We start from the raw sequence: 25,526 nt of genomic DNA on the forward strand, positions 1-25,526 counted from the left end.
CTGCCAGCCACCCACTGCACCCAAGTTGCTAAGGCTGAGTGACAAGGTTACATCATGGTGGCCTGATGCCACCGTGGGTGGATCATGCTTTCACCCTTGGCAGGGCCTGCATGTTGCTCAGCATGTCACCCAGGCCAGGTCTTGCTCCTGTTCTACACAACAAATGAGGTACAGGACTCCAAATCCAGGCACACTTCACCCAGTGTCTTCATTGACCTTGATTCTGTGACACCACACTCGCCCTGCTCACCTCCCACCTCCCTGCTTGCTTCTTCACAGTCTCCTTGGCCCACCAGTTCCACTGCCTATCTCCGTTAAGTGCTGGTTGCCTTCTCATTTACTCTTCACACACTTGCCAGGTGATTAGCCTTGATGCTGATGGCTCCAGATGGACGTCTCTTCCCTGCTCGTTCCCTGCCTCCAGGTGCTGCATCCCTCAGATGTCTCCCTGGCACCTCAGAAGCAGCATTTCTGGACTAAGACTCATCCTTGTACCCCCTAACACTGCTTCTCAGTGTAGGACTTCACCAACCATCTTACTGTTCAAACCAGAAGCCAGAAGTCTTCCTCTTCTTTACCTCCTATAAATGCTACATTACTGAGTCCTATGGCTTTGTCTCCTGAGTGTCTCAATCTCTCCACTTCTCCCCAGTTCCAGTGACACCACTTGGGTTAAATCTCCATTACCCCTTGCCTAGACTCAGAACAGATTCCTAATTGGTTTCCATCTGTCCACTTCTTTCTCTCACTGCAGCCAAAGGGATTGTTTAAAATTCAGGTCAGCTGAGGCTATTCTCCTTCTTAAAACCTGTCATTTCACTAGGCATGAGGATGCAAATCCATAAAACCTTCCAAGGTCAGGCTGCCCCCACATCCCCGCAGTCACCATCTCTGCACTGGGGCCCAGGACACCCTCCTCTCTCCTTCTCCTGGTTAACATTAACCCATCCTCCAAGTCTCCACTTGGGTTACTCTTCCATGACCTCAGGTTCAGTTCCTCTCCTGGAAGCTGGGGCAGCATCTTTTCGTTCCTCTTTGATGGCATTTATCACTTCTGCCATTGCTTGTTTAATATCTTTCTCCTCCTATAAATCCCCTCTGCACAGCAGATGGGGGAAGCTCATTTGGTGGCAAAACCTGACTCGTGCTGCTATGAAGCTTTTTATGGTCTTTATTTGGCCCACTTAGTATGCCTGGCACATTCAGAGGTGCTCAATACATGCTTACTAAGTGAAAACTGAACTCAGATTTGGCTAGTCTCAACTAGGTATTAGGAGAAAAACAATTAGGTTGAAAGAATTTACTCATCTAAGATATTCTTTTTTTTTTTTTCTGGGACAGTCTTGCTCTGTTGCCCAGGCTGGATGGAGTGCAGTGGCACAATCTTGGCTCACTGCAAACTCCACCTCCCAGGTTCAAGTGATTCTCCTGCCTCAGCCTCCTGAGTAGCTGGGATTACAGATGCGCCCCACCACGCCTGGCTAAATTTTGTATTTTTAGTAGAGACGGGGTTTTGCCATGTTGGCCAGGCTGGTCTTGAACTCCTGTCCTCAGGCGATCCACCTGCCTCGGCCTCCCAAAGTGCTGGGATTACAGGCATGAGCCACCGTGCCTGGCCCAATATTCTTGCCTTTTCAAAAGAAAATATTCATGGGGAAAAAAAAACTGAACTTAGCAGAAATGAATCAAAGGAAGTCAATAAATTGGGGCCATTTAATTAAGGTCACATGGGGGCAGGAGGTCCACCTTGGTGGTTTTCCCAGCTGCTGGGCTTTCCACAGATGCTTCCATTCCATGTCTAAAGGCTGGAGTTTTTCCCACACCAGCAGCAGCAGGAAGACGCTGGAAAAGGGCAGAACGGGAGTGGTTCTCTGTGTGTCTAGGTGGAGGGTAGTCAGGGGCTCCCTGTGGGGCTGCCCCATGCAGCCAACTGCGAGACACATTAGAACAATAGGGCTGGGGGCAGTAACTGGGGGAGCTAAACATGCCTGGAGACCCTGGCTCTTGGTGTAGCAGACCATCTCTGACTCTGTTGGTCTGAGAAATGAAATTTATGCTTGAGACAGGAACCTCAGTGACTTCCTGTGTTTTTAGTATAAAATTTATGACTGAACTGGGTTCTCCTTTTATTTTCTATCTCTGACCAGTAAAGAGTGTCTTTTTTGCCAAATGGTACCATTTAGGGACTCACCATAACTTGTGTAAGCCACTGACTCACACTGAATTTATTAGTTCCTTTTGAAACTAGAATAATAGTTTTTTGTTTGTTTGTTTTTGTTTTTTGTTTTTGAGATGGAGTCTCGCTCTGTCGCCCAGGATGTAGTGCAGTGGTGCGATCTGGGCTCACTGCAGCTGCCACCTCCCGGGTTCTAGCAATTCTCCTGCCTCAGCCTCCCAAGTAGCTGGGAGTACAGGCATGCACCGCCATGCCCGGCTAATTTTTGTATTTTTAGTAGAGACGGGGTTTCACCATGTTGGTCAGGATGGTCTTGATTTCTGTGTTTTTATGTTTGTCTCTTCTTCCAAATATGTCTGAGGATCTTAGGATAATATGTAAATAACAATTGATAGCAAATACATAATGGATTTACCAAAAATGACTATTTATAATCTTTATTCCACTTAATGGGATAAATATTTACATAGTGATTACTTTGCATCAGGCACTGTTCTAACTGTTTTATGGATATTAACCCATATAGTCCTCATAACAAGTTTATGAGTTCAACTCATTTCATTACATTGTCAATTTTATAGGTGATGAAATGGAGGCACAGAAAGGTTAGTAATTTGTCCAAGGTCAATGGTGTTTAAATAGAAGGGTCAGAACACAAATCCAGGTAGACTAGCTTGGGAGTTTAATTTGACCACTATTCTGTAACTGCCTTCTATGCAATTGACTGTCAATCCATGTATTAAACACTACAAAGCTTTTAGATTGAAAAAAAAAAAAGGCTCTGTTTTTTCCTCCTTAACTTACTGTTTCATTTTGTGCCACCCATCTCTTGGAACACCCGTAACCACTTGGGAGCCCACAGGCCCAAGCATAAGTATGATTTGTTCAATATAAGGAAGCCTTGTCTATGCAAAGAAAATCTGAACTGCTTATCCCAGGTGCTACTGCTCTTCCTACTGCTTATAGCTACTCCCTTATGTCTATAGAATTTTCTTATAATCGTGATTTGTTTAGTTACCTTGGTTTCTTGAACAAAATGCCTTGCAGATGTGAATATTTCAAAGCTGTATTCCTTCAGATAGCTTTATGGGTAGAAACAAACCTCCCTTTTCACATTTAAGGCATATTTTGCTTATTCAAAATTAAAACCCTCTATAATAGGCTGAAAGGCATTTAGCCTGGACAAACAGGTTTGTTATGTAGTGTGAGCACATGTATGGATGTCTAAACAAGACAAAACAAAACAGCCTTTCATTCATGAAGTAGGACTATTTGGAGTATTGGTCATTTTGCTCTTCATTTCTAACATATGAACTACAGTTATCTAATGAGTTCCCATTTTGCCAAGTATTTTCCTCAGAGTTATTAGCGGAGATCTCAGGGATCAGATGGAGTTACTTAAGACATTTACAAATATTTGCCTACTTAAATTTGATCATTGCTTTGAGTGATTTCCTGTGTTTACTGTTTGATTAATTTGATTTAGAAATGGAGACATAAAAGCTTAGCTTAAACGTTCATTTTGTTTTATTGTTTGGTATCCTACATGCTATGATTTTACTTTTTTTTTTTTTTTTTTTGAGAGGAGTCTCACTCTCTCCCCCAGGCTGGAGCGCAGTGGCGCGATCTCGGCTCACCGCAAGCTCCGCCTCCTGGGTTAACGCCATTCTCCTGCCTCAGCCTCCTGAGTAGCTGGGACTACAGGCGCCCGCCACCACGCCCGGCTAATTTTTTGTATTTTTAGTAGAGACGGGGTTTCACCGTGTTAGCCAGGATGATCTCGAACTCCTGACCTTGTGATCCGCCTGCCTCGGACTCCCAAAGTCCTGGGATTACAGGCATGAGCCACCGTGCCTGGCCTATGATTTTACTTTCAAGGGAAAATAACACAACATTTCAAAATGAGATTTTTTTGACATTAAGATTTTTCCGGCTGCGGTGGCTCACGCCTGTAATCCCAGCACTTTGAGAGGCCGAGGTGGGTGAATCACTTGGTCAGGAGATTGAGGACCATCCTGGCCAACATAGTGAAACCTCATCACTACCAAATATACAAAAATTAGCCGGGCATGGTGGCACGTGCCTGTAGTCCCAGCTACTCAGGAGCCTGAGGCAAGGGAATTGCTTGAACCTGGGAAGCAGAGGTTGCAGTGAGCCAAGATTGCACCACTGCACTCCAGCCTGGGCTACAGAGCAAGACTCCATCTAATATATATATATATATATATATAAAATTATATATATATAAAATTATATATATATAAAATTATATATATATATAAAATTATATATATATATACTTCTGGCAGGTATGGTGGCACACCCCTGTAAATCTCAGCACTCTGGGAGGCCAAGGCAGATGGATCACTTGAGCTCAGGAGTTTGAGACCAGCCTGGGCAACATAGCAAAAACCCATCTCTACAGAAAATGCAAAAATTAGCCAAGGATAGTGCCATGCACCTGTAGTACCAGCTACTCGGGAGGCTGAGGTAGGTGGATCACCTGAGCAGGGGGAAGTTGAGACTTCAGTAAGGCACGATCACACCACTGCACTCCAGCCTTGGCAGCAGAGTGAGACATTGTCTCAAAAAAAAAAAAAATTATTCTAAGTCCCCTGTCTATCATTACCCATCCAACCCCAAGATCTATCAGATCCTGCCAACACTAGCCACCAAAACATACTCTGCATAAAACACTCTCTCCATTCTTTATGGATGAAAACTTCTAATGCAGCCAAAGGTACACAAAGCACTACAAAACATAAAGAAAACGTGTAGGGCAGATGCATTCTCAGGTGAGCCAAGTGGTGCAATCTTTGGAGTGAGTAATGGAATATGAGTTCCATTATTTATATATACATATAATTTTTTAATCTAAAAAATATACTTTTTTAAATCAAAACTGATGTTTTTTCTGATCCTCACTAGTGGAATTTTTATTTTTAGTTTGACAAATGACTTTATGCACTTAAATAAATTATATAAAGTAAAAGAGTTCAGAAGGAACAACAAAAGATTCTTAGCATGTGTAATTGTACCTTTTGTGGTCCTAAATATGAGCATGGAGAAGGATAAACTATATATTGACTTAATTTTTAATTCAGATTTTACAGTAGTCAGATTTCCAGTAGATTTTCCCAAAATAAATCACAATACTATAACTCAGAGAGACTTTAATAGGAGATTCTCAAAGCTTTTCAAGCACAGGGGCTTAGTATGTGAACATCTCTGAAGCTTTGAAGACAAAGCCAGCTCATTGTTATGCTGTATGAGGAGCTCCAGTGTGATCTTGGAGGCACAGAACCAATATTGTGTTCACTTGGACGTCTAGATGGAACATAATTAGCACATCTCACTTGATGTTGGTCCAGGATACTGGTTTGTAGTCCTCCCACTCTTGTGAAAATCCTTTTAATTGCTGTAAAGAACTCATATTCCATTACTCACTCCAAAGATTGCACCACTTGGCTCACCTGAGAATGCATCTGCCCTACACGTTTTATGTTTTGTAGTGCTTTGTATACCTTTGGCTGCATTAGAAGTTTCTGTCCATAAAGGATGAAGAGAGTGTTTTATGCAGAGTGTATTTTGGTGGCCAGTGTTGGCAAGATCTGATAGGTCTTGGGGTTGGATGGGTACTGATAGACAGAATTATTAAAATAATTCTTTTTTTTTTTGAGACAATGTCTCACTCAGCTGCCAAGGCTGGAGTACAGTGGTGTGATCGTGGCTTACTGAAGCCTCGACTTCCCCTGGCTCAGGCGATCCTCCTACCTCAGTCTCCCGAGTAGCTGGTACTACAGGTGCATGGCACTATCCCTGACTAATTTTTGCATTTTTTGTAGAGATGGGTTTTTGCTGTGTTGCCCAGGCTGGTCTCAAACTCCTGAGCTCAAGTGATCCACCTGCCTTGGCCTCCCTGAGTGCTGGTATTTACAGGAGCGCGCCACCATGACTACCAGAATAATTATTTATAGGGAAATTACTCATTTGTTCTGTCTGGCAGTGATTACATATCTGCTTGGATGAGAAATTCACATTTATCAATCAATAATGGCTGGGAGGGTTTTGTGTGTATTTTGAAGCTCCGGTGTTAGGTACATCCTCATTTAGGATTAAGGTTCCTTGCTGAATTGACCCTTTTATCACTATATAATGTTGCTCTTTATCCCTGGTAATATCCCTGGTTCTGCAGTCTATTTTGTTTGATATTAATGTAGTTACTCTAGTTTTCTTTTGATTAATGTTCATAAGGCATATCTTCCTTTTTTTACTTTTAACATATATATGTCTCTATACGTAAAGTGGGCTTTAAAAAAAAATAGTTGGATTATGCTTTTTTATCTAATCTGACAATCTATGTCTTTTAACTTAGTGTTTAGATTGTTTAGTTTTATCATTATATGGTTGGATTTATTTTGCTGGATTTATATTTGTTACATCCATTCTGTTTTTTCATCTTTTTTTCTGCCTTATTTTAGATTAATTGAATATTTTAATGATTTACTTTAACTACACTATTGGTTTATTATTTATACCTTAAAAATGTATTTAGTGGGCTGGGCGCCATGGCTCACACCTGTAATCTCAGCATTTTGGGAGGCCGAGGAGGGCAGATCACTTGAGATCAGGAGTTCAAGACCAGTCTGACCAACATGGTGAAACCCCGTCTCTACTAAAAATTCAAAAAACTTAGCTGGGCATCGTGATACACACCTGTAATCCCAGCTACTCGGGAGGCTGAGGCATGAGAATCGCTTGAACCTGGGAGGTGGAGGTTGCAGTGAGCCGAGATCACGCCATTGCACTCCAGCCTGGGCGACAGAGCAAGATCTGTCTCAAAAAAAAAAAAAAAAGTGTTATTTAGTGGTTGTCCTAGAGTTTATAATATATATGTTTACTCTCAGTCTACCTCCAGGTATTATATTGCTTTACATGTAGTATAAGGACTTTTGAACAATACACTCCCAATTCACTCCTCCCATTCTTTGTGTGATCGTTGTCATAATTTTACTTTATATATGCTATTAAACACTTAATACGGCCAGTTGTGGTGGCTTATGCCTGTAATCCCAGCACTTTGGGAGGCCGAGGTGGGCAGATCACCTGAGGTTGGGAGTTCAAGACCAGCCTGACCAACATGGAGAAACCCCGTTTCTACTAAAAATACCATAAGTTAGCTGGATGTGGTGGCACATGCCTGTAATTCCAGCTACTCAGGAGGCTGAGGTAGGAGAATCGCTTGAACCCAGGTGGGTGGAGGTTGTGGTGAGCTGAGATCGCACCATTGCACTCCATCCTGGGCAACAAGAGTGAAACTCTGTCTCAAAAACAAAAACAAAACAAATAATACATTGCCGCTATTTTGTTTTAGGCTATCAGTGATATTTTAGAGCATTTAAAAATGAGAAAAATGATTTTTACCTTTATATATACCATTGCCGGCACTCTTCATTTCTTTATATAAATGCAGATTTTTGTCTGGTAACATTTTCTTTCTGCCCAAAGGATTTCTTTGAACATTTCTTGTATTGAAGGACTGCTAGTAATACATGCATGATCTCCATTTTTGTTTTTCTGAAAAAGTCTTTATTTCTCCTTTATTTTTGAAATATATATATACATATATATATATATTTTTACTGGGGTGGTAGCTTTTTCTTTCAGTACTTTAGAGATGACATTCTATTATCTTCTGGCTTGGATAATTTTGTCAAGAAGTCAGCTGTAATTCTTATTGTCATTCTTCTCTGGTGGTATATTCTCCCACCCTTCAGCCACAGCCTTCAAACTTTTTGGTTTGGTTTTGGTTTTCAGCAGTTTGGGTACAGTATTGCTTTTTCTATTTATCCTGCATGGTGTTTTCTGAGCATCTTGGATATGTGGTTTGGAGTCTTTCATTAACTTTGGAGAGTTCTTGGACTTATTTATTGTGTCCTACTCTATCTTCTTCTCCTGGTATTCCAATTACATGTATGGGAGTCTGATATTGCCCCACAGCTCTTAGGTCTTCTATTCTGTTTTATGTACTCTTTTTTTCCTCTTTGTGTTTTTTAGTTTGGGACATTTCTATTTACTTGTATTCACATTTACTGTTTCTTTCCTCAGCTGTGTGTCAAGTCTATTGATGAGCCTTCTTCATCTGTGTTACCATATTTTAAAATTCTAATATTTCCATTTGACTTTTTAGTTTCTAACAGTCTGATGAAATTTTCCATCTGTTTATGCATCTTGTTCACCTTTTCCACTAAAGTTTTTGGCATATTTATCGTAGCTATTTTACGTTCTCTCTCTGAGAGTTTTAATATCTGGGTCAGCTCTGAGTCTGGTTATCTTGATTACTTTCTCTTAATTGTTTTATGGTTTTTTTCCTTGCTTTTTGTGCCTAATAATTTTGAGTTGAAAGCTGGACACCTTGTTTGAAACTATAGACATGGAGGTATTTATGCCTGGAAATGGTCATACCTCTGTTTTTGCTAGGCCTTTAGTTTGGGTATTGGGTTAATATAGTAAAGAATTGAGCTATGTTTGGGTTTTTACCATTGTTATGGCTACCCTCAGTGCTTATCACATTTGACATTTTTCGAGTGTTATTTTGTGTTTAGGGAAGGCATTGCATGACTATAGGGGTTTCCTCCATGCTTCTGTCCCACCCTCAGCTTTAGGTGTGAGCCTGCACATCAGAGAGGCTTTCATCTTTTGCTATGCCTCTTCCCCAGAAGTAGACTGTTGTTATTTGATATTTGGCACTTGCTAGCCTGGAGTAGAGGGAGGGCATTCCCTTGTACTAGTTCAGCCTCAGTCTTAGGCAAGTGCTGTGTTCCTAAGTTTCAGGAATGGGACCTTCTTGATGATCCTGCGCCTCCCCAGTGGTAGATGATCTCTAATAGTCTGGGTCCAGGATATTTTTGGCTCTTCCCCAACGGTGAAGGAGTTTGTTTTTCCATTCTCTAGAAGCAGTTGATATCAACTGGTGCTCTTAGGATAATAGGGTTTGAGGCCTTTCCCCAAGTGGTTGAAGCTTTTATTCAGTAGAGGAAATGGAGAGAGGACAGGTGAGGTTCTGTGTCTTTTCCACAGTGCTGCCCCTTCCCTCCTTGGGCCTCCACCATGAGGGAGGCTTTGTCTGGTCTTGCACCTGCCCCCAGTGCTTCTTGTATTTGATGAGATCTGTGGAGAAGAGTCTGCAAGTGGGTATAAATTCTGCTTGTGTATGTGAGTCGTAGGGGTTCTATATTCTGTGTTAGTCCACTAGGCTTTTGGCAGTTCATTACATTTTTAAGTGAACTCTTCTTACCACCTTGTATGCGGCCTGGTGTCTGCCCCTGGTAAACAAGAGTTGCATCTCATTTTTCCTTGGAAGATGCTATTTTTCCTTATATTGCAGCACAGTTAGTTGTCCTGCGACCTCAGCTCTTTTTTGGGTTCTGGAAAGGTTAAGATTTTTAAATTATACAGCTTTTCTTTGTTTTAAAGTTAGGAGCAACTCTTTTCAGCTTTCTTCATCTCTGGGAATGCTTTAACTCACGGGCTTTTCAAGACCTGAGATTTGAGTTTTGCTGTTTCATTTGGGTGCAGTTAAATACTGATTCTCAAATGAACTAGCATTAAAAGCATAACTTATATCCTTGCAGAAACTTGGGAACTGTGGCAGCCATGGAGCCAGTGTAGTGCCACATGTGGGGATGGTGTCAGAGAGCGTCGCCGAGTGTGTCTCACTTCCTTCCCCTCCAGTCCTGTCTGCCCTGGAATGTCCTTGGAGGCCTCCCTGTGTTCCCTGGAGGAGTGTGCTGGTAGGTATTCTTGCTTCCTTCGGGAGTCTCTCCTCAGAGCCTTCATCAGAAGGAATATTGAACCCAGGCCTGCCTGAGAGTTACCAGTCTAAGATCAGGAGTAGACTCATTAATGCTCTGTGATTGCTGTTGGTTGTACTAACCCTGTATTTGTTAGTGTATCTAAGACCGGAAATAGCTGGGAGAGTAGCTTACCAGTGAGATAATGGGATTTACCACTGTAGAAGATAAGGAAATAATAAGAAAATATTAAGGATTCAGACATATTAAATAATTTCTAAAAATGCAAAAAATGGGGAAAGGATCATTTCTTCATAAGTTTTTTTTGTTTTTTCTCCCTCTGTTTCTCCCCACCAAAACTGTGGAAAAACAGTTTTCCTTAATTTTTCTCCCTATCAACCCAGAAAAGCCAGGGGACCACATAGACCATTATTTGTCAAAATGGGGCAAGACTCCCTGTCCTATACCCTGAGTGGCCTAAGTTATTCCTTACTGCCCCTAGCCAGAGGGACATTTCTTCATGCTGTCATCCGAGGACTGGCCTTTCCTGTATCTTCTAAGCGTCTTCAAGGCACATACTCGTAGCTGGTCAGTGAGTATTTGATCTAAATAGTCTATAGATATGTTGCTCACACGGCTCAGTTAGGTTTGCCCCAGCTTGTGGAGCTAAATCCTGTTCATTTACCATGAGTTACACACTGAATAGTCCTTGCTTTTTCCACACACCATCCCGCCTCCTGACAGACAATCCACATTTACTTTGCCAGCCTCTGCTCTGGTCCTGACTCTTAGATAAAAGTCCTTGTGTCAAGGATTTTATCTTGTCCTTGTACTCTCCAATTCCAGGTTAAAAGACCATCTTAGTTCCTTGTTTCTTTGGGATATGGAGGAGTTATGTGCTTTTCTGTGTTTGGATCTCAGAGTACCTTTTAGCCCAAACCACAGGCACCTGGCAACATCTCAGCCAGTGTCCCCACCTGTGGCCTTAGAAAATCCTTTTTGCTATATCATTTTTCCAGCCAGTATCATAGGCTCTGTTCCCTTCATTCCAGCATTTTTAGGACATTATTCTTTCTCCTATTTTTTTTTTTCTTATTGTAGCTTCCTCTTCTCCTAGCCTCCATCTGCCTGTCTTTCATAGGCCCCACCCTGAATCCATTATTTCTTCAGTGATATACTGTTGTCCAAGGCTCTCTTCTCTGTCTGCTCTTTTCTTTATAAGTCCTCTTCACTTTCCACAGCACCTTCCTTGTGTATAACTTCCCTCAGATACACCTTATTGTCTCAATTCTGGGATGGGATCATGTGTTCAGACATTTCATATCTGAGTTCCATAACACTCAGATGAATTTAAACTCAGTGGCCACTGGTGACTACTAATCTTTTATATGTGACAATATTTATTTATTGTTATTACCATTAATTGGTTATCTGCTGTGTGACAACACTTAAAATACATTATCTCACTTAAGGCTCACCGTAATTCCACAAGGTAGGTATCATTATGCTGGGCTCAGACCTCTTGAGAGCTTACTGCCTGCCAGGCATTTTTCTAAGGACCTTGCACACATAAAGTAGGCATATTCTTATTTCCACATTGCAGATGAGGACCCTGTGGGATAGGGAGGGTGGGTGGCCTGTCCAAGATCATGAAGCTAGAAAGTAGGGGCACTGGATTTGACTTCTTGCTAAGCTATCGATCTTGAATACCTTGCCTTTATATACAGGCCAATCTGGCTTTCTAGAAGAAGCATCAACAACCTGGAATTAACAATCATTTTTGAGAAATGTGATATTATGTCATATTCTGGCATCTTCTTCTTCTTTTTTTTTTTTTTTTTGAGACGGAGTTTCGCTCTTGTTGCCCAGGCTGGAGTGCAATGGTGCGATCTCGGCTCACGGCAACTCTGCCTCCCGGGTTCAAGCGATTCTCCTGCCTCAGCCTCTGGCATGTGCCACCACGCCCAGCTAATTTTTGTATTTTCAGTAGAGACGGGGTTTCTCTATGTTGGTCAGGCTGGTCTCGAACTCCCGACCTCAGGTGATCTGCCTGCCTCGGCCTCCCAAAGTGCTGGGATTACAGGCGAGAGCCACTACGCCCAGCCGGCATCTTAATTCTTTAATACTGAGTAGGAACTGGAAATTTGTGCATTCTAAGTTAGCAAAAAGGTAAGTCCTACAGACTTGCCTGCCCCTACTGTAAATGGTCCTCAGATATTGCTTATGTGGATAAAAATGATCATTTCTTCCAAGTGTGCTCTTTGTCCTAGTCAACCTATTTTCCATTCTTTGGAAATGTAAAGATGTATTCACAGGCTGCATAGCATCAACAATCTCCTTTACTTCAGCTGAAAGAGGAAAAACTAGAGATAGAGATGGGCGAGGCCAGCAGCTTTTGGGCTTTTCTCCAGCTGTCATTTTAAAGGAAGCCAGCCAGAGTAAAAAGATAACAGAGTCAAGTGAAGAGTTTCATGGTGTGTAATAGCAATGCTGCTACCCACTGTCATGAGCAGCCACTGCAGGTGAAGGAAGTGATACATCAGGGAACAAGCCTTTCATCATTCAACTGTTTTTACTTGTTTAGGAGTTCAGAGGTTGGTTTGGCTTTAAAAGAATGTTCTTATGCCAAGGTCTGAATGTAGTTCTACATTATATGGTCTATCTTATTCAACAAGAGAGTAGTATAATTAAATTGCTGTTGCACTGATGTTCCATCTGGTGGAATATTGATCATTTTGCTATTGCCTTTTTAATAATGAAGGAATGAATCAATCAGTTAAACTAGTGTTTATTGAGCACTATGCAAGTTGCTGTGACTGTGGTCGGGAATGTATTAATAAGATATGACTGTCTTGAAGGGGCTTATAGTAGCTCAGAAAGCACATAAACAGGCTTAATACTCAGTACAATATTATAGGGCCTGCAATGAAAAATGTACCCACAGCTTGCTATAGAAGCTTTCAGGAGTGACAATCCAAGCCCAAAACATCTCCAGTCTTGGAGGAAATGATACTTTTTTTTTTTGAGACAGAGTCTTGCTGTGTTGCCCAGGCTGGAGTGCAGTGGCATGATCTCAACTCACTGCAACCTCCGCCTCCTGGGTTCAAGTGATTCTGCTGCCTCTGCCTCCCAAGTAGCTGGGACTACAGGTGCACACCACCACACCCAGCTAATTTTTTGTATTTTTAGTAGAGACGAGGCTTCACCATGTTGGCCAGGCTGGTCTCGAACTCCTGGCCTCAAGTGATCCACCCACTTCGGCCTCCCAAAGTGCTGGGATTACAGGCATGAGCCACCACACCCGGCCAAGGAGGTGATATTTGAGCTGAAGTTTGGAAGCTGAGGTGTCCCTCAGGTGAAGTAGGTGAAAATGGGAGTTTTAGCAAAGGGAGCAATGAATGAAGGCAGGGAAGATGGCACATTAAGAGACCTGGAGAACTGAAAGTAGTTTAGTGTGTCTGGATGATAGTGTGCCAGGGAGGGGTGGGAGACGTGAGGCCAGCCAAGTAAACAGGATTAATATCCTGAGGGGCCTTGAAGGTTGGGACCTGTGTTTTCATGGTATCTCTATCTGGTTGTAGCAAGGAGTATAAATCAGAAGGTTAGGCATGGCAGCAGATGTACCTGTTGAGAAAAATTTTTCAGGAACCTATGTGCAAAATGAAGTGCCAGCAATGGTGATGGAGGGAGAGGAGGATTCAGACTCTGTATGTGGCAAGTGATGGAGAGGGAGCATGAAGGATGAAACCCAGGATTTTAGTACTGGCAACTGTGTGAACTGTGATTCCATTCCTTTGAGATCAGATATATCAGAGGAAGCACAAGTTGTAGGGGAAGATGGTGAGTCTTGGGCATTTTGAGATGGAGGTGGTGGGACAGCCAATGGAGATAGTAGAGCTAGTGGAGCCAGGAATGGACTCTAGCTCTCCTTGGATCTAAAATTCATGCTCTTCTCTCTAAATTACATAAGTGAATGTTCTCATTGAAACCAAAAGGGAGAGAGAGAGTTGCAAGAGCTATATGACAGTAGCCAATGCTGCAGAACGAACTCCTTTGAATTTGACTATTGGGAGGTCATTCATAACCTTGGTGGGAACTGTTTAATTGGAATCTTGGGGATAGGTTGCAGGAGACAGGTGATGTAGGAGCAGTAAGCACATGCAGACCCCTCTTTTCAGTAAGCATGGCTGGGAAGACAAGGAGCAAGATAGGTCTGAGAGCGTGAGAGGGCTGGAGAAGGGTCTTTTTAAAGTGCAAAGAGCTTGAGTATGTTTATGTGCTGAGGAAAAGGAGCTAATAGAGGAGCAGCTGGAGATAATTGCTGCAGAGGAATGATGCCCCTGGACAAAGGAGTCCTAGAAAGCATTTGCTTGTGGCCTCACCTTTTATAGGAGGACAGTTCTCCCACTGATTATGTGGGAAAAAGGTAAATAGAGGTGTGGATGCTAATAAGTTTATGGGGCAGAGGAGGATTGCAGAAGAATCTGGGCATGTACTTGCCTGATGGCTTCTATTTTGTGTGTGTGTGACCTATTAGAGTGCTAAGGAAGTGGATTGGATAGGGGGCTTAAGAAAGTGGTGAAATTGGAAGCAGGTGTTTTAGGGGACCCATGGAAGGATTTGTGGGCAGCTGAGGTTGGGTGCTGTGACTGCGCAGGGGCACTGACCTGCATGGTTGTTTATTTTCTCCACCAGTGCAGCAGCTAGGAATTCACGTGTCTGAGGTTCACATGTCTAGGGTCAGACTTCTGCTGCAGAGCAGGGGAAGGGGTATAGCTCAGTATTAGAGGTCAAGAGAATTGAGGTTGTTGGAAGGAAAATGGTTTCAGTAATGGATCATGGTTGTAAATTGGTTAGGGGGAGAAGTGAGGTTGGGAAGTGTCTGGCAGATGGGAGAAAATGGAGGGCTGGAGAATCAGAAGTCTTAATGTAGTAATAGTGAGTGAGTGAGAGTAGTGAACACAGCTAGAGAGTGGGTTGAGCGGTTTAAGATTTTAGAAGAGGAGCAGAGAGTGGGAAGGTACTATATGTTGGATGGACCTGAAGCCACCTGGATGGTCCTAGCTCTGGCATAGTGAGGGAGGCTGGGACCCAGGTGCTAGAGTGACTGATGGCTAGCAGGAGGTTGGGAGATGATGGTGTTGAGGGAGGAGTAGAACGGTGGTTGGCAAGGATGGCATGGGCATCAAAGGAATGGAAGTTTTTTATGGAGGTGAAAGAGCACAGGTTGGAAAGAGCAATAGGAATGAGCTTGGGGAACGCACTCTGCTTCTTGCCCTGTTTACTTATAAAGAAAGTATGTGTAATCCCAGCACTTTGGGAGGCCAAGTTAGGCAGATCACGGGTCAGGAGATCGAGGCCATCCTGGCTAACATGGTGGAACCCCATCTCTACTAAAAATACAAAAAATTTAGTGAGGCGTGGTGGTGGGTGCCTGTAGTCCCAGCTACTCGGAAGGCTGAGGCAGGAGAATGGCGTAAACCCAGGAGGTGGAGCTTGCAGTGAGCTGAGATCGCACCACTGCACTCCAGCCTGGGCGACAGAGCAAGACTCCATCTCAAAAAAGAAAAAGAAAAAAAAAGGAAAAGAAACTATGTGTGACAGCTTCCACTGAGAGGGTTGGGGGAAACCATGCCCTGCAGGGTAGCCTGGCTTCAGTTGGGACAAGGAGGTGAAGGTGGTGTTCTGTGGAGCAGTTAGGGATGTTGGGGAATTTGTAATCAGCTGTCCCCTAAGGGACAGTACAAAGAGTGGGCAGTGGGAGGACGGGTGGAGAAGATGAAGCACAGAGCTGGTGGTGATACAAACATGGGAAAAAAAGCCATAGGACTGGTGACCAAAGGGGAAAGAGAGGGGAAGGTCAGGTGGCATTAGTTGGTCTCAGGTTTCCAGGTGTTTCGGTGGCAGTACAGCTGGAGGCTCCAGGTGGTGCCTGCATTTTGATGAAACATTTTGATGACCGTGGGACAAACCAGTTTGAGGAGGGAAAAAGAAGAAAAGTACCCCTCACAATGGAAGGTAGGAAGGGGAGTGGATGGCTGAAAATAGAAGAGAGAGAATGCAGAGGCTTTAACGCTTAGGAAAGACAATTTCTGGATAATAGAAGGGGGAAATGAGTTGTATTATGTATTGCCAAGTCTTACTTTCGTCAGTTAATTTCCCTTAAGATGTACATATGTAGGAACCTAAATTTGGCCTACCTAAATCATTTTGCATTTCACATTTTATACTTCCGATGTGCCTCTCAGAGGTACATTTAACAATAGGTACCACGTTTACATTATCGTAAGTGAACACTGACTTTTATCTTGAAAATTTCTGGCTGGGCGCAGTGGCTCACACCTGTAATCCCAGCACTTTGGGAGGCCGAGGTGGGCAGATCATGAGGTCTGGAGTTCAAGACCATCGTGGCTAACATGGTGAAACCCTGTCTTTATTAAAAATTAAAAAATGAGCCAGGTGTGGTGGCATGCGCCTATAGTTCCAGCTACTCAGGAGGCTGAGGCGGGAGAATCACTTGAACCGTGGAGGCGGAAGTTGTTGCAGTGAGCCGAGATCGTGCCACTGTGCTCCATCCTGGGCGACAGAGCAAGACTCCGTCTCAAAAAAAAAAGAAAAAGAAAATTTCTACATGCTACTTCTGTGTGGAAACTTGGAGGCCAATTCCAGCAGGAGCTGGTGAGCATGGGAGTCACCTTGATTATGGCTTACCAGGTCACCTCGCTTCTGTGGGTCTCTGTTTTTGCAGTGTTTCCCCTTTGGTGATCTTGTTTGGCTTCAGCTGCCAGCAGAAATCCATATGTAAGACCAGAAATCCCAGTCCGTGTTTATTTTCCATCATTCCTTAACTGCTAGATAATTAGAGTGAGTGACTCAGAGACCTTAAAACCGTGCAGACCAAACAATACTAGAAAATACATATTTGGGCTGGGCACAGTGGCTAACACCTGTAATCCCAGCACTTTGGGAGGCCAAGGCGGGTGGATCACAAGTCAGGAGTTCAAGACCGGCCTGCCCAATATGATGAAACCCCAGCTCTACTAAAAATACAAAAAAATTAGCCAGGCGTGGTGGTGCATGCCTGTAATCCCAGCTACTTGGGAGGCTGAGGCAGGAGAATTGTTTGAGCCTGGGAGGCGGAGGTTGCAATGAGCCAAGATCACACCATTGCACTCCAGCCTGGGCAACAGAGCAAGACTCCATCTCAAAAAAAAAAAAAGAAAAAAAAAGAAAAAGTAAAAATACATCTGTTCCTCTGTGTTTTTTGTTTGTTTGTTTTGTTTTGTTTTGTTTTGTTTTGCAGCTTTCCAGCCATCCAGCCCATCTCCTCTTCAGCCCCAGGGTCCAGTGAAGTCCAACAACATCGTGACTGTCACTGGTATATCCTTGTGCTTGTTCATCATCATTGCCACTGTGCTCATCACGCTGTGGAGGAGGTTCGGCCGGCCAGCCAAGTGCAGCACACCTGCTCGACACAACTCCATCCACTCCCCCAGCTTCCGGAAGAACTCGGACGAGGAGAATATCTGCGAGCTGAGCGAGCAGCGCGGGAGCTTCTCGGATGGGGGAGATGGGCCCACGGGGAGTCCACGGGACACAGGCATCCCTCTGACCTACAGGCGGAGCGGGCCGGTACCTCCCGAGGACGATGCCTCTGGCAGCGAGAGCTTCCAGTCCAACGCCCAGAAGATAATCCCACCTCTGTTCAGCTACCGCCTTGCCCAGCAGCAGTTAAAGGAGATGAAAAAGAAAGGTCTGACGGAAACTACCAAAGTGTATCACGTGTCTCAGAGTCCCCTGACAGACACTGCCATTGATGCGGCCCCCAGCGCTCCCTTAGATTTGGAAAGCCCGGAAGAAGCTGCAGCAAACAAGTTCCGGATCAAATCCCCATTTCCGGAGCAGCCCGCGGTCAGTGCCGGGGAAAGGCCTCCCTCCAGGCTGGATCTAAATGTGACTCAGGCCAGTTGTGCCATAAGCCCCAGCCAGACTCTGATCCGCAAGTCACAGGCGAGGCACGTGGGCAGCAGAGGGGGCCCGTCCGAAAGGAGCCATGCCAGGAACGCCCATTTCAGGAGGACAGCGAGTTTCCATGAAGCCAGGCAGGCCCGGCCGTTCCGAGAGAGGAGCATGTCCACTCTGACTCCACGGCAGGCCCCTGCCTACAGCTCTAGGACGCGGACCTGCGAGCAGGCAGAGGACAGATTTAGGCCTCAGAGTCGAGGTGCCCACCTGTTTCCTGAAAAACTGGAGCATTTCCAAGAGGCAAGTGGAACCCGTGGTCCATTAAACCTTCTCCCTAAATCCTACACTTTGGGGCAGCCCTTGAGGAAACCAGACCTTGGGGATCACCAGGCAGGATTAGTGGCAGGAATTGAGAGAACAGAGCCCCACAGAGCTCGTCGGGGACCGTCCCCCAGTCACAAGAGTGTCTCAAGGAAGGAGTCTTCTCCCATATCCCCCAAAGATAACTACCAGAGGGTCAGTTCTCTGAGCCCTTCTCAGTGTAGAAAAGACAAGTGTCAAAGCTTCCCCACTCACCCTGAGTTTGCCTTCTATGACAATACGTCATTTGGCCTCACTGAGGCTGAGCAGAGGATGCTGGACCTCCCAGGATATTTTGGGTCAAATGAAGAGGATGAAACCACAAGTACACTTAGCGTGGAGAAGCTGGTGATCTAGACTGAGAATCAGCCTGAGCTTTACACAGCTGGGGTCTGCTACTCGCGTTTTGTAGATTTTTGTGTAACTATTTGTACCGTAGGACAGAATGTGAGGAGGAAGTAACACACAGAGGAGGATGTGTGTGTATGCCTGTGTTTGAATTCACAAGGAAGAAATTATTTATCTTGAGCTTTTTCCTTTGTTATTCAATTTCTATTGATTTATTAGTAATAACAATGATAATAAAATGTAAACGAGCAAATGGGGCTTGGTCTGTCATGTGGCTATGAAAGATAAGATGTGACTTTTGAGTAGAACATGCTCTGAACATTGCATTGGCAGTTTCCAACCTGAAGCAGAAATCTGGAACCTCAACTAAAAAGGGATGGAGCGAAGTTAACTTAGTGTCATAATTCTGAATTGCAATTTATTAAGTTATAAATACATTAAGAATTTGACTCCTACAATGGCAGCATCAAACAGATTTCATATTTGGCTGATTAAGTTAGTTATGACCATTAGACTGCTGAGCTACTTAGAAATGGTGATACCACAGATATTCAAGAACTTTCAGATTAGAGTTGAGTCCAGGTGACTTGACAAAATTATATGAATTAATTCTGCTTTGAAGAGATAATGTAAGAAGCTGGTGGTTCAGGGAGTGAGTCAAATGAAGACCTATCTGTTCTGAGCAAATAAATAGTAAACATTTTGGAAAGGACAGTATTGTCTTCTGAGGAAATGGGCAGTAGGTACTGACCATGCCACTACCTGGGACCAGGATGCTGATTACATGTTCCTGGACCAAACTGGCAGCAGAGACCTCAGCGTGAGAACTGGTGCATGTATGTTGTTCTTAAACATAACTTTATCATGTTGTTCAGAAAATGCATTAATTAACTTTAGGTATATGTAAAGTAAGTAGAACAGTTTACAATTTTTTATGGTTTTTACAGTTTACAATTTTTTACAGTTTAAGCTTTTTTTTTTTTTTTTTTTTGAGACGGAGTCTTGCTGTGTTGCCCAGGCTGGAGTGCAGTGGTGCGATCGCAATCTCAGCGCGCTGCAACCTCCACCTCCTGGGTTCAAGCGATTCTTCTGCCTCAGCCTCCTGAGAAGCTGGGACTACAGGTGCTCACCACCAGGCCTGGCTAATTTTTGTATTTTTAGTAGAGACAGGGTTTCACCATGTTGGCCAAGCTGGTCTGGAACTCCTGACCTCGTGGTCTGCCCGCCTCGGCCTCCCAAAGTGCTGGGATTACAGGTGTAAGCCACCACGCCCAGCCAAGCTTTTTTAGTTAGAAGAATGAATTAAAGAAGGAAATAAGCCTTTTTAGACATTTAGAATCCCTTTTGTTTGTGTTTTCAATCTTCTACACTTTACAGACAAAGCTTTTTTTTTTTTTTTTTTTTTTTTTGAGACGTAGTCTAGCTCTGTCACCCAGGCTGGAGTGCGGTGGCATGATCTTGGCTCACTACAACCTCTGCCTCCCGAGTTCAAGCGATTCTCCTGCCTCAGCCTCCTGAGTAGCTGGGATTACATGCACCTGCCACCAGGCCCAGCTAATTTTTGCATTTTTAGTAGAGACGGGGTTTCACTGTGTTGGCCAGGCTGGTCTCGAACTCCTGACCTCGTGATCCACCTGCATCAGCCTCCCAAAGTGCTGGGATTACAAGCATGAGCCACTGCACCTGGCCACAGACAAGACATTTGAGATTCAGGGAGAATAACAGGATTGGCTAGGACATGCACTGATAACATTATTCTAAATATCATGCTCTTTCCACTCTACCATCACAAACTTTACAAGTCTTTTTTTTTTTTTTTGAGACAGAGTCTCCCTCTGTCACTCAGGCTGGAGTGCAGTGGCGCAGTCTTGGCTCACTGCAACCTCCGCCTTCTGGGTTCAAGCAATTCTCCTGCCTCAGCCTCCTGAGTAGCTGGAATTACAGGCATCTGCCACCACATCCAACTGATTTTTGTATTTTTAGTAGAGACAGGGTTTCGCCATGTTGTCCAGGCTGGTCTTGAACTCCTGACCTCAAGTGATTTGCCTGCCTTGGCTTCCCAAAGTGCTGGGGTTACAAGCATGAGCCACCATGCCCAGTCTACAAGTCTTTTCTAATAGCAGAAACATCAGGAGAAACCTGGCCCTTTTTGTTTGTAAGAGGGTATGAAGAGAGACTTCTATTAGCTTTTCCCAATGGAAAGAAGCTTTTCACTGCTTAATGAAATGTTAGGACTGGTCTTGCAACTTGCTTTTTTTGGCAGTAAGGGCCAAACAAAAGAATCTAAAGGTTTTGTTCCTTTATTAGAAGTCTGTCATTAGTTTTAGTTACCACATGGGCAGTCTGCAATCTCATGTACTCCTTTCAACCCTTGACCCTAATGACTTATCTGTATCCCTAGAGTAGCTGCATTTTCCTTCTTTTTCGTGGTGACCTCTCTGCCACACCCACCCTGCCTTTTAGATTTTGTTTTCTGTCTTCCTTTTAGAGTTTATCAGGATGTCAGCCTGCAGGTGATGTTTCAGGGACCATTGGAGAGAGTGAAATTAGATGGGAAAAATATCACAAATGCAAATACTGCAATTTTCTATTTTTCTCTCATATTTGTTGCATTGCCACTTCATTTGTGTCATTTTAATTGAAAATCAAAATATACCTCCTTTCGGCAATGTTTTAACATTAATTACCTTTTAGGAATAAGAGGAGTAGATTATTCAGAGTTCTCGGACAGGTGGTATTTGCTAATGCCAGGAAGAGGAAACCAGATTTTTTAATCTTCATTTTCTTTGTTTATCATGCTAGAAAGCTTTGTTGTCTTTCCAAGTTCACAGGCCTGCATGCCAACCTTTGAGGACAAAGGGTACATGCTTGCTTGTTTTTGATTTCACAGTGATGTACCCTACAGTGTCAGACCAAAACAGATATGGGAAAGGTGGAAAGTAGAGGAAAATACTATGAACAGAAAGATTTTCTGTTAAATTATGTTCTTATCCGTTATAATCAGACATCTAAATTAATATCACAGTGAGCTAACACCAGCATCTAACATTTTCTCTATCTACCTAGCCCACTTTTCTGGAGCTCTAAGAATAAAAGCTCTGGGCCGGGCATGGTGACTCACGCCTGTAATCCCAACATTTTGGGAGGCCGAGGCAGGCAGATCACCGGAAGTCAGCAGTTCGAGACCAGCCTGGCCAGCATGGCAAAACGCGGCCTCTACTAAAAATACAAAAATCAGCCAGGCTTGGTGGCTGGCGCCTGTAATCCCAGCTATTTGGGAGGTTGAGGCAGGAGAATTGCTTGAACCTGGGAGGCGGAGGTTGCAGTGAGCCAAGATTGTGCTACTGCACTCCAGCCTGGGTGACAGAGCAAGACTGTCTCAAAAAAAATAAATAAAATCTCTGTATTTCAAAGTTAAGCTAATTTGGTCTCTGCCTCTAAGAAAAAGGAAGATGCCTCAAGCATTGTCTTTGGTGGATATGTGGGAAACTTCATTAGAAATAATCTAGTCTTCACCATTGTGTCCCTAAGTCCTAGCCCTTGTGGCTGCCATAGAGTAGCAGCTCAATAAAATTTGTTCAATAAATGACCAGCTATTCAAAAGCTTTCCAGAAACGGGAACACAAACTTCTACAAGAAACAAAAGGCATGCTGGCATTAGATTGATCATCAGCTGCACTAAAAATGGTGGAATAATAGCTTGAAAGTTCAGGGGGAAAATGATTTTCAACTTGAGACGCCTCTATCCAGTCAAATTACTTGCGAGGGCAATATAAAGACATTGTTACACATGCAAAGACTCAGAAAGCTTACCTGCCAGGCACCTTTTCTTGAGGAGTTATTAGAGCATGTACTCCATCAATAAAAGAGCAGAATATCCTGAGGAAGCCATGGGATTCAGGCAGCTGCAGATGTGACTCAGAATGTCAGTTTTGTGGGTGACTAAGCCACCAGTTCATATTTGAGCAAGAATGGGGGATCCAGGAAACAAAGGTGTTTCATGGAATATACAGTTGGAAGAACTTGAAGATATACTTCAGGCAAAGAAAAGGAAAATAAGCACCTAGAAATTTTATTTTCTGAAAGACTCTATAAGAAAACCATAAAACAAATATGAATTAAGTTAAACTGAGTCATCAATGGGCTTTCAAAAGAAAAATATTCCAAGAAATAGAATGGGTAAGATGGCACAGATTTCTTCTTTAAACAACAAAAAAATACTAGGCAAAGCAACAACAACAACAAAGTAAACTAACCATGATTTTGAGAAATAGAAGCACAGGGTTGAGACATTGTGATTACACAGAGGAAAATCAATCACAGCATACTACTTGGCTTTGCTGTGGACCAACATTTTCATAATGTTAATGCTGCTTATTGGTTATTGTCTATTAGAACCAACTTATTGAAGACAGGCCAGGCGCGGTGGCTCACGCCTGTAATCCCAGCACTTTGGGAGGCCAACGAGGGCAGATCACGAGGTCAAGAGACTGAGACCATCCTGGCCAACATGGTGAAACCCTGTCTCTATTAAAAATATGAAAATTAGCTGGGTGTGGTGGCACATGCCTATAGACCCAGCTACTCGGGAGGCTTGAGGCAGGAGAATCACTTGAATCTGGGAGGCGGAGGTTGCACTGAGCTGAGATCACGCCACTGCACTCCAGCCTGGCAAGAGAGTGAGATTCTGTCAAAAAAGAAAGAGAGAGGGAGGGAGGGAGGGGGAGAGGGAGAGAGAGAGAAAGAAAGAAAGAAAGAAAGAAAGAGAAAAAAATAGTTACTGAAGGGAATATAAATGTTATCAGTCATGGATATCTAGGAGAGTACAGCTTTGAAAAGTTTGGAGGTAGAGGGGTTTGAGGCTGCAATGAGCTATGATTGCACCAGAGGTACTCCAACCTGGGCAACAGAGGGAGGCCTCATTTCTAAAAAATAAAATAAGAAGTTTGGAGGTAGAAGCAAAGGTGGGGAGTTCAAGAGAAATAGGAGTTCAAATCTCCTGTCATGAAATGGAGAGCCAAGAGGTGCTGTCTGTATTTAATAGAACTAAAAACAAAAGTTAAAGGATATCAAAGTTACTAGAGTGGACAATAGGACTAAAAATTGTGATGTTAACTATCATGTGCAACTTAGGGGGGTGAATTAAGCTGACTTTTTATCAGTCCTTGCAAGAGTCAATAGTGTCACAAAATAGCAGCTTAATCCTATTCATACAGTTGAAGATCATCAGGAGAATTTAAAACCACAAAGGTCAAAGTGGTTGCCCTTTGGAAGTGGGACTGAGGCTGGGGAGATAAAAAGCAAGGAACAATTGCTTTTTGTTCTAGGTCTTCCTCTACTCTTAACCTTTTTTTTTCCTTTTTTTTACATTGACAAAACAAAAACCAAACATAACAATCCTGGTAGGTATCAGAGATAATCTATTTTAATGTCTGGAAATATATTCGGTGAGTCATCTTGTGGCTATTAGCGGGAGGATTTGCTCCTAGTGTTAATGGATCTCCAACCTCCCCCACACCATTTTTTCCCTTCCTTGGGGATCTAGATGGTTCATGCCGACAGCTGCCCTGCCCTGCTGATGGTTCTCTAGTCATTCCAGCTGTGGCAGTCTCTCACTGCCTGCCTCTTCTCAGGATGCCACCTCTGCTGCCAGTGTGGGTGGGTGGGTGTGGTGCCCCCCCATCCTGCTGCTGCTGCTGTTACCAGTTTCTCCCTCAACTGTTGCCAAAACACATCACGTGGCATTTTATTATTATAAATTGATTGATAAAAGTTCAAATGTATGAACTTAAAAGTTTACTATTTAGCTCATAATTATATAATTACTTGTAATTAAAATTTTGCTTTTTCTGAGTTTTATACCGTAGAACCACTTTAAAAATAATTTTTCCTTAAAAATAATGTATGCTCATTATAGAATATTTGAAAAACAAAATTGCTCCATTCCTCTTCATCAGCTTGGGGTACAAAAGGAAATTTCATTTGGTCAATATTAAATTAGATGGCTACATAGGCTGAGTAGGGTGGTTGATGCCTATAATCCCAGCACATTGGGAGGGAAAGGCGGGCAGATCATCTGAGGTCAGGAGTTGGAGAGCAGCATGGCCAACATGGTGAAACCCCGTCTCTACTAAAAATACAATTAGCCGGCTGTGGGGAGGCGGAGCTTGCAGTGAGCCAAGATCACACCACTGTGCTCCAGCCTGGGCGACAGGGCAAGACTCTGTCTCAAAAAAAAAAAAAAAAAAAAAAAAAAATTAGCCGGGTGTGGTGGCGCGCGCCTGCAGTCTGAGCTGCTTCGGAGGATTCTCCTGAGGCAGAATTGTTTGAACCCAGGAGGCGGAAGTTGCAGTGAGCCGAGATCAGGCCACCGCACTCCAGCCTGGGTGACAGAGTGAGACTCTGTCTCGAAAAGTAAAAAAATAAAAATAAGTAAATAATTAAATAATTAAATAAAAAGACGGCACTGAGTCCAATATACCACTGTTAAAGCTTCTCTTTAAGGTCTCTCTTTCCTTCAGTGCTTTGGCCTGAAATAACTCCTAACCCCCTAGGGATGCTTACGCTTTCTCTTCCTGAGGTGTCACTCTGGCCAGAAATGTGGAAGTCATCCTAAACTCTTTCCTCCTTATTCTTCATATTTACTTAATACTAAGTCCTTGGAGAATTAAGCACCTCGCCCAGGTCACAAAGCATCCACTTAGTGCGCCTTAGGAGCCAAAATCTAGTGCTTAGGAGGCTTGGGCTAAAGCACACTGTTTTTTTATTTAATTTAATTTAAATTTTTTTTTACTGCTCCTTGCAGAGAAGGAGTACCCCACAGGCAGTATGCCCAGAGTAGCCAAGCACACTATTCTTAGGTAGGGTTATGCTTATTGTGGGTG

General features: G+C 43.4%; 1 protein-coding gene across 4 annotated transcripts in view; it reads left to right on the top strand.

Annotated features, from left to right (window-relative positions):
- THSD1 (thrombospondin type 1 domain containing 1) overlaps positions 1–18,895 on the top strand; it is a 29,318-nt gene extending 10,423 nt beyond the window's left edge. For 2 of the 4 annotated variants that reach the window (XM_008959565.4, XM_003807450.4), the window contains exons 4-5: positions 9,811–9,969; positions 17,273–18,895. In XM_008959565.4, coding sequence (XP_008957813.3) covers positions 9,811–9,969; positions 17,273–18,651 — 1,538 coding nt within the window. In that variant the 3' untranslated portion in view covers positions 18,652–18,895. The remainder of the gene's footprint in view (positions 1–9,810; positions 9,970–17,272) is intronic. The other 2 variants (XM_055096819.2, XM_003807451.4) reach the window with 1 other exon arrangement.
- The last annotated feature ends 6,631 nt before the right edge of the window (positions 18,896–25,526 follow it).

Source organism: Pan paniscus, chromosome 14 (genome assembly GCF_029289425.2).
Source record: "Pan paniscus chromosome 14, NHGRI_mPanPan1-v2.0_pri, whole genome shotgun sequence".
NCBI lineage: Eukaryota > Metazoa > Chordata > Mammalia > Primates > Hominidae > Pan > Pan paniscus.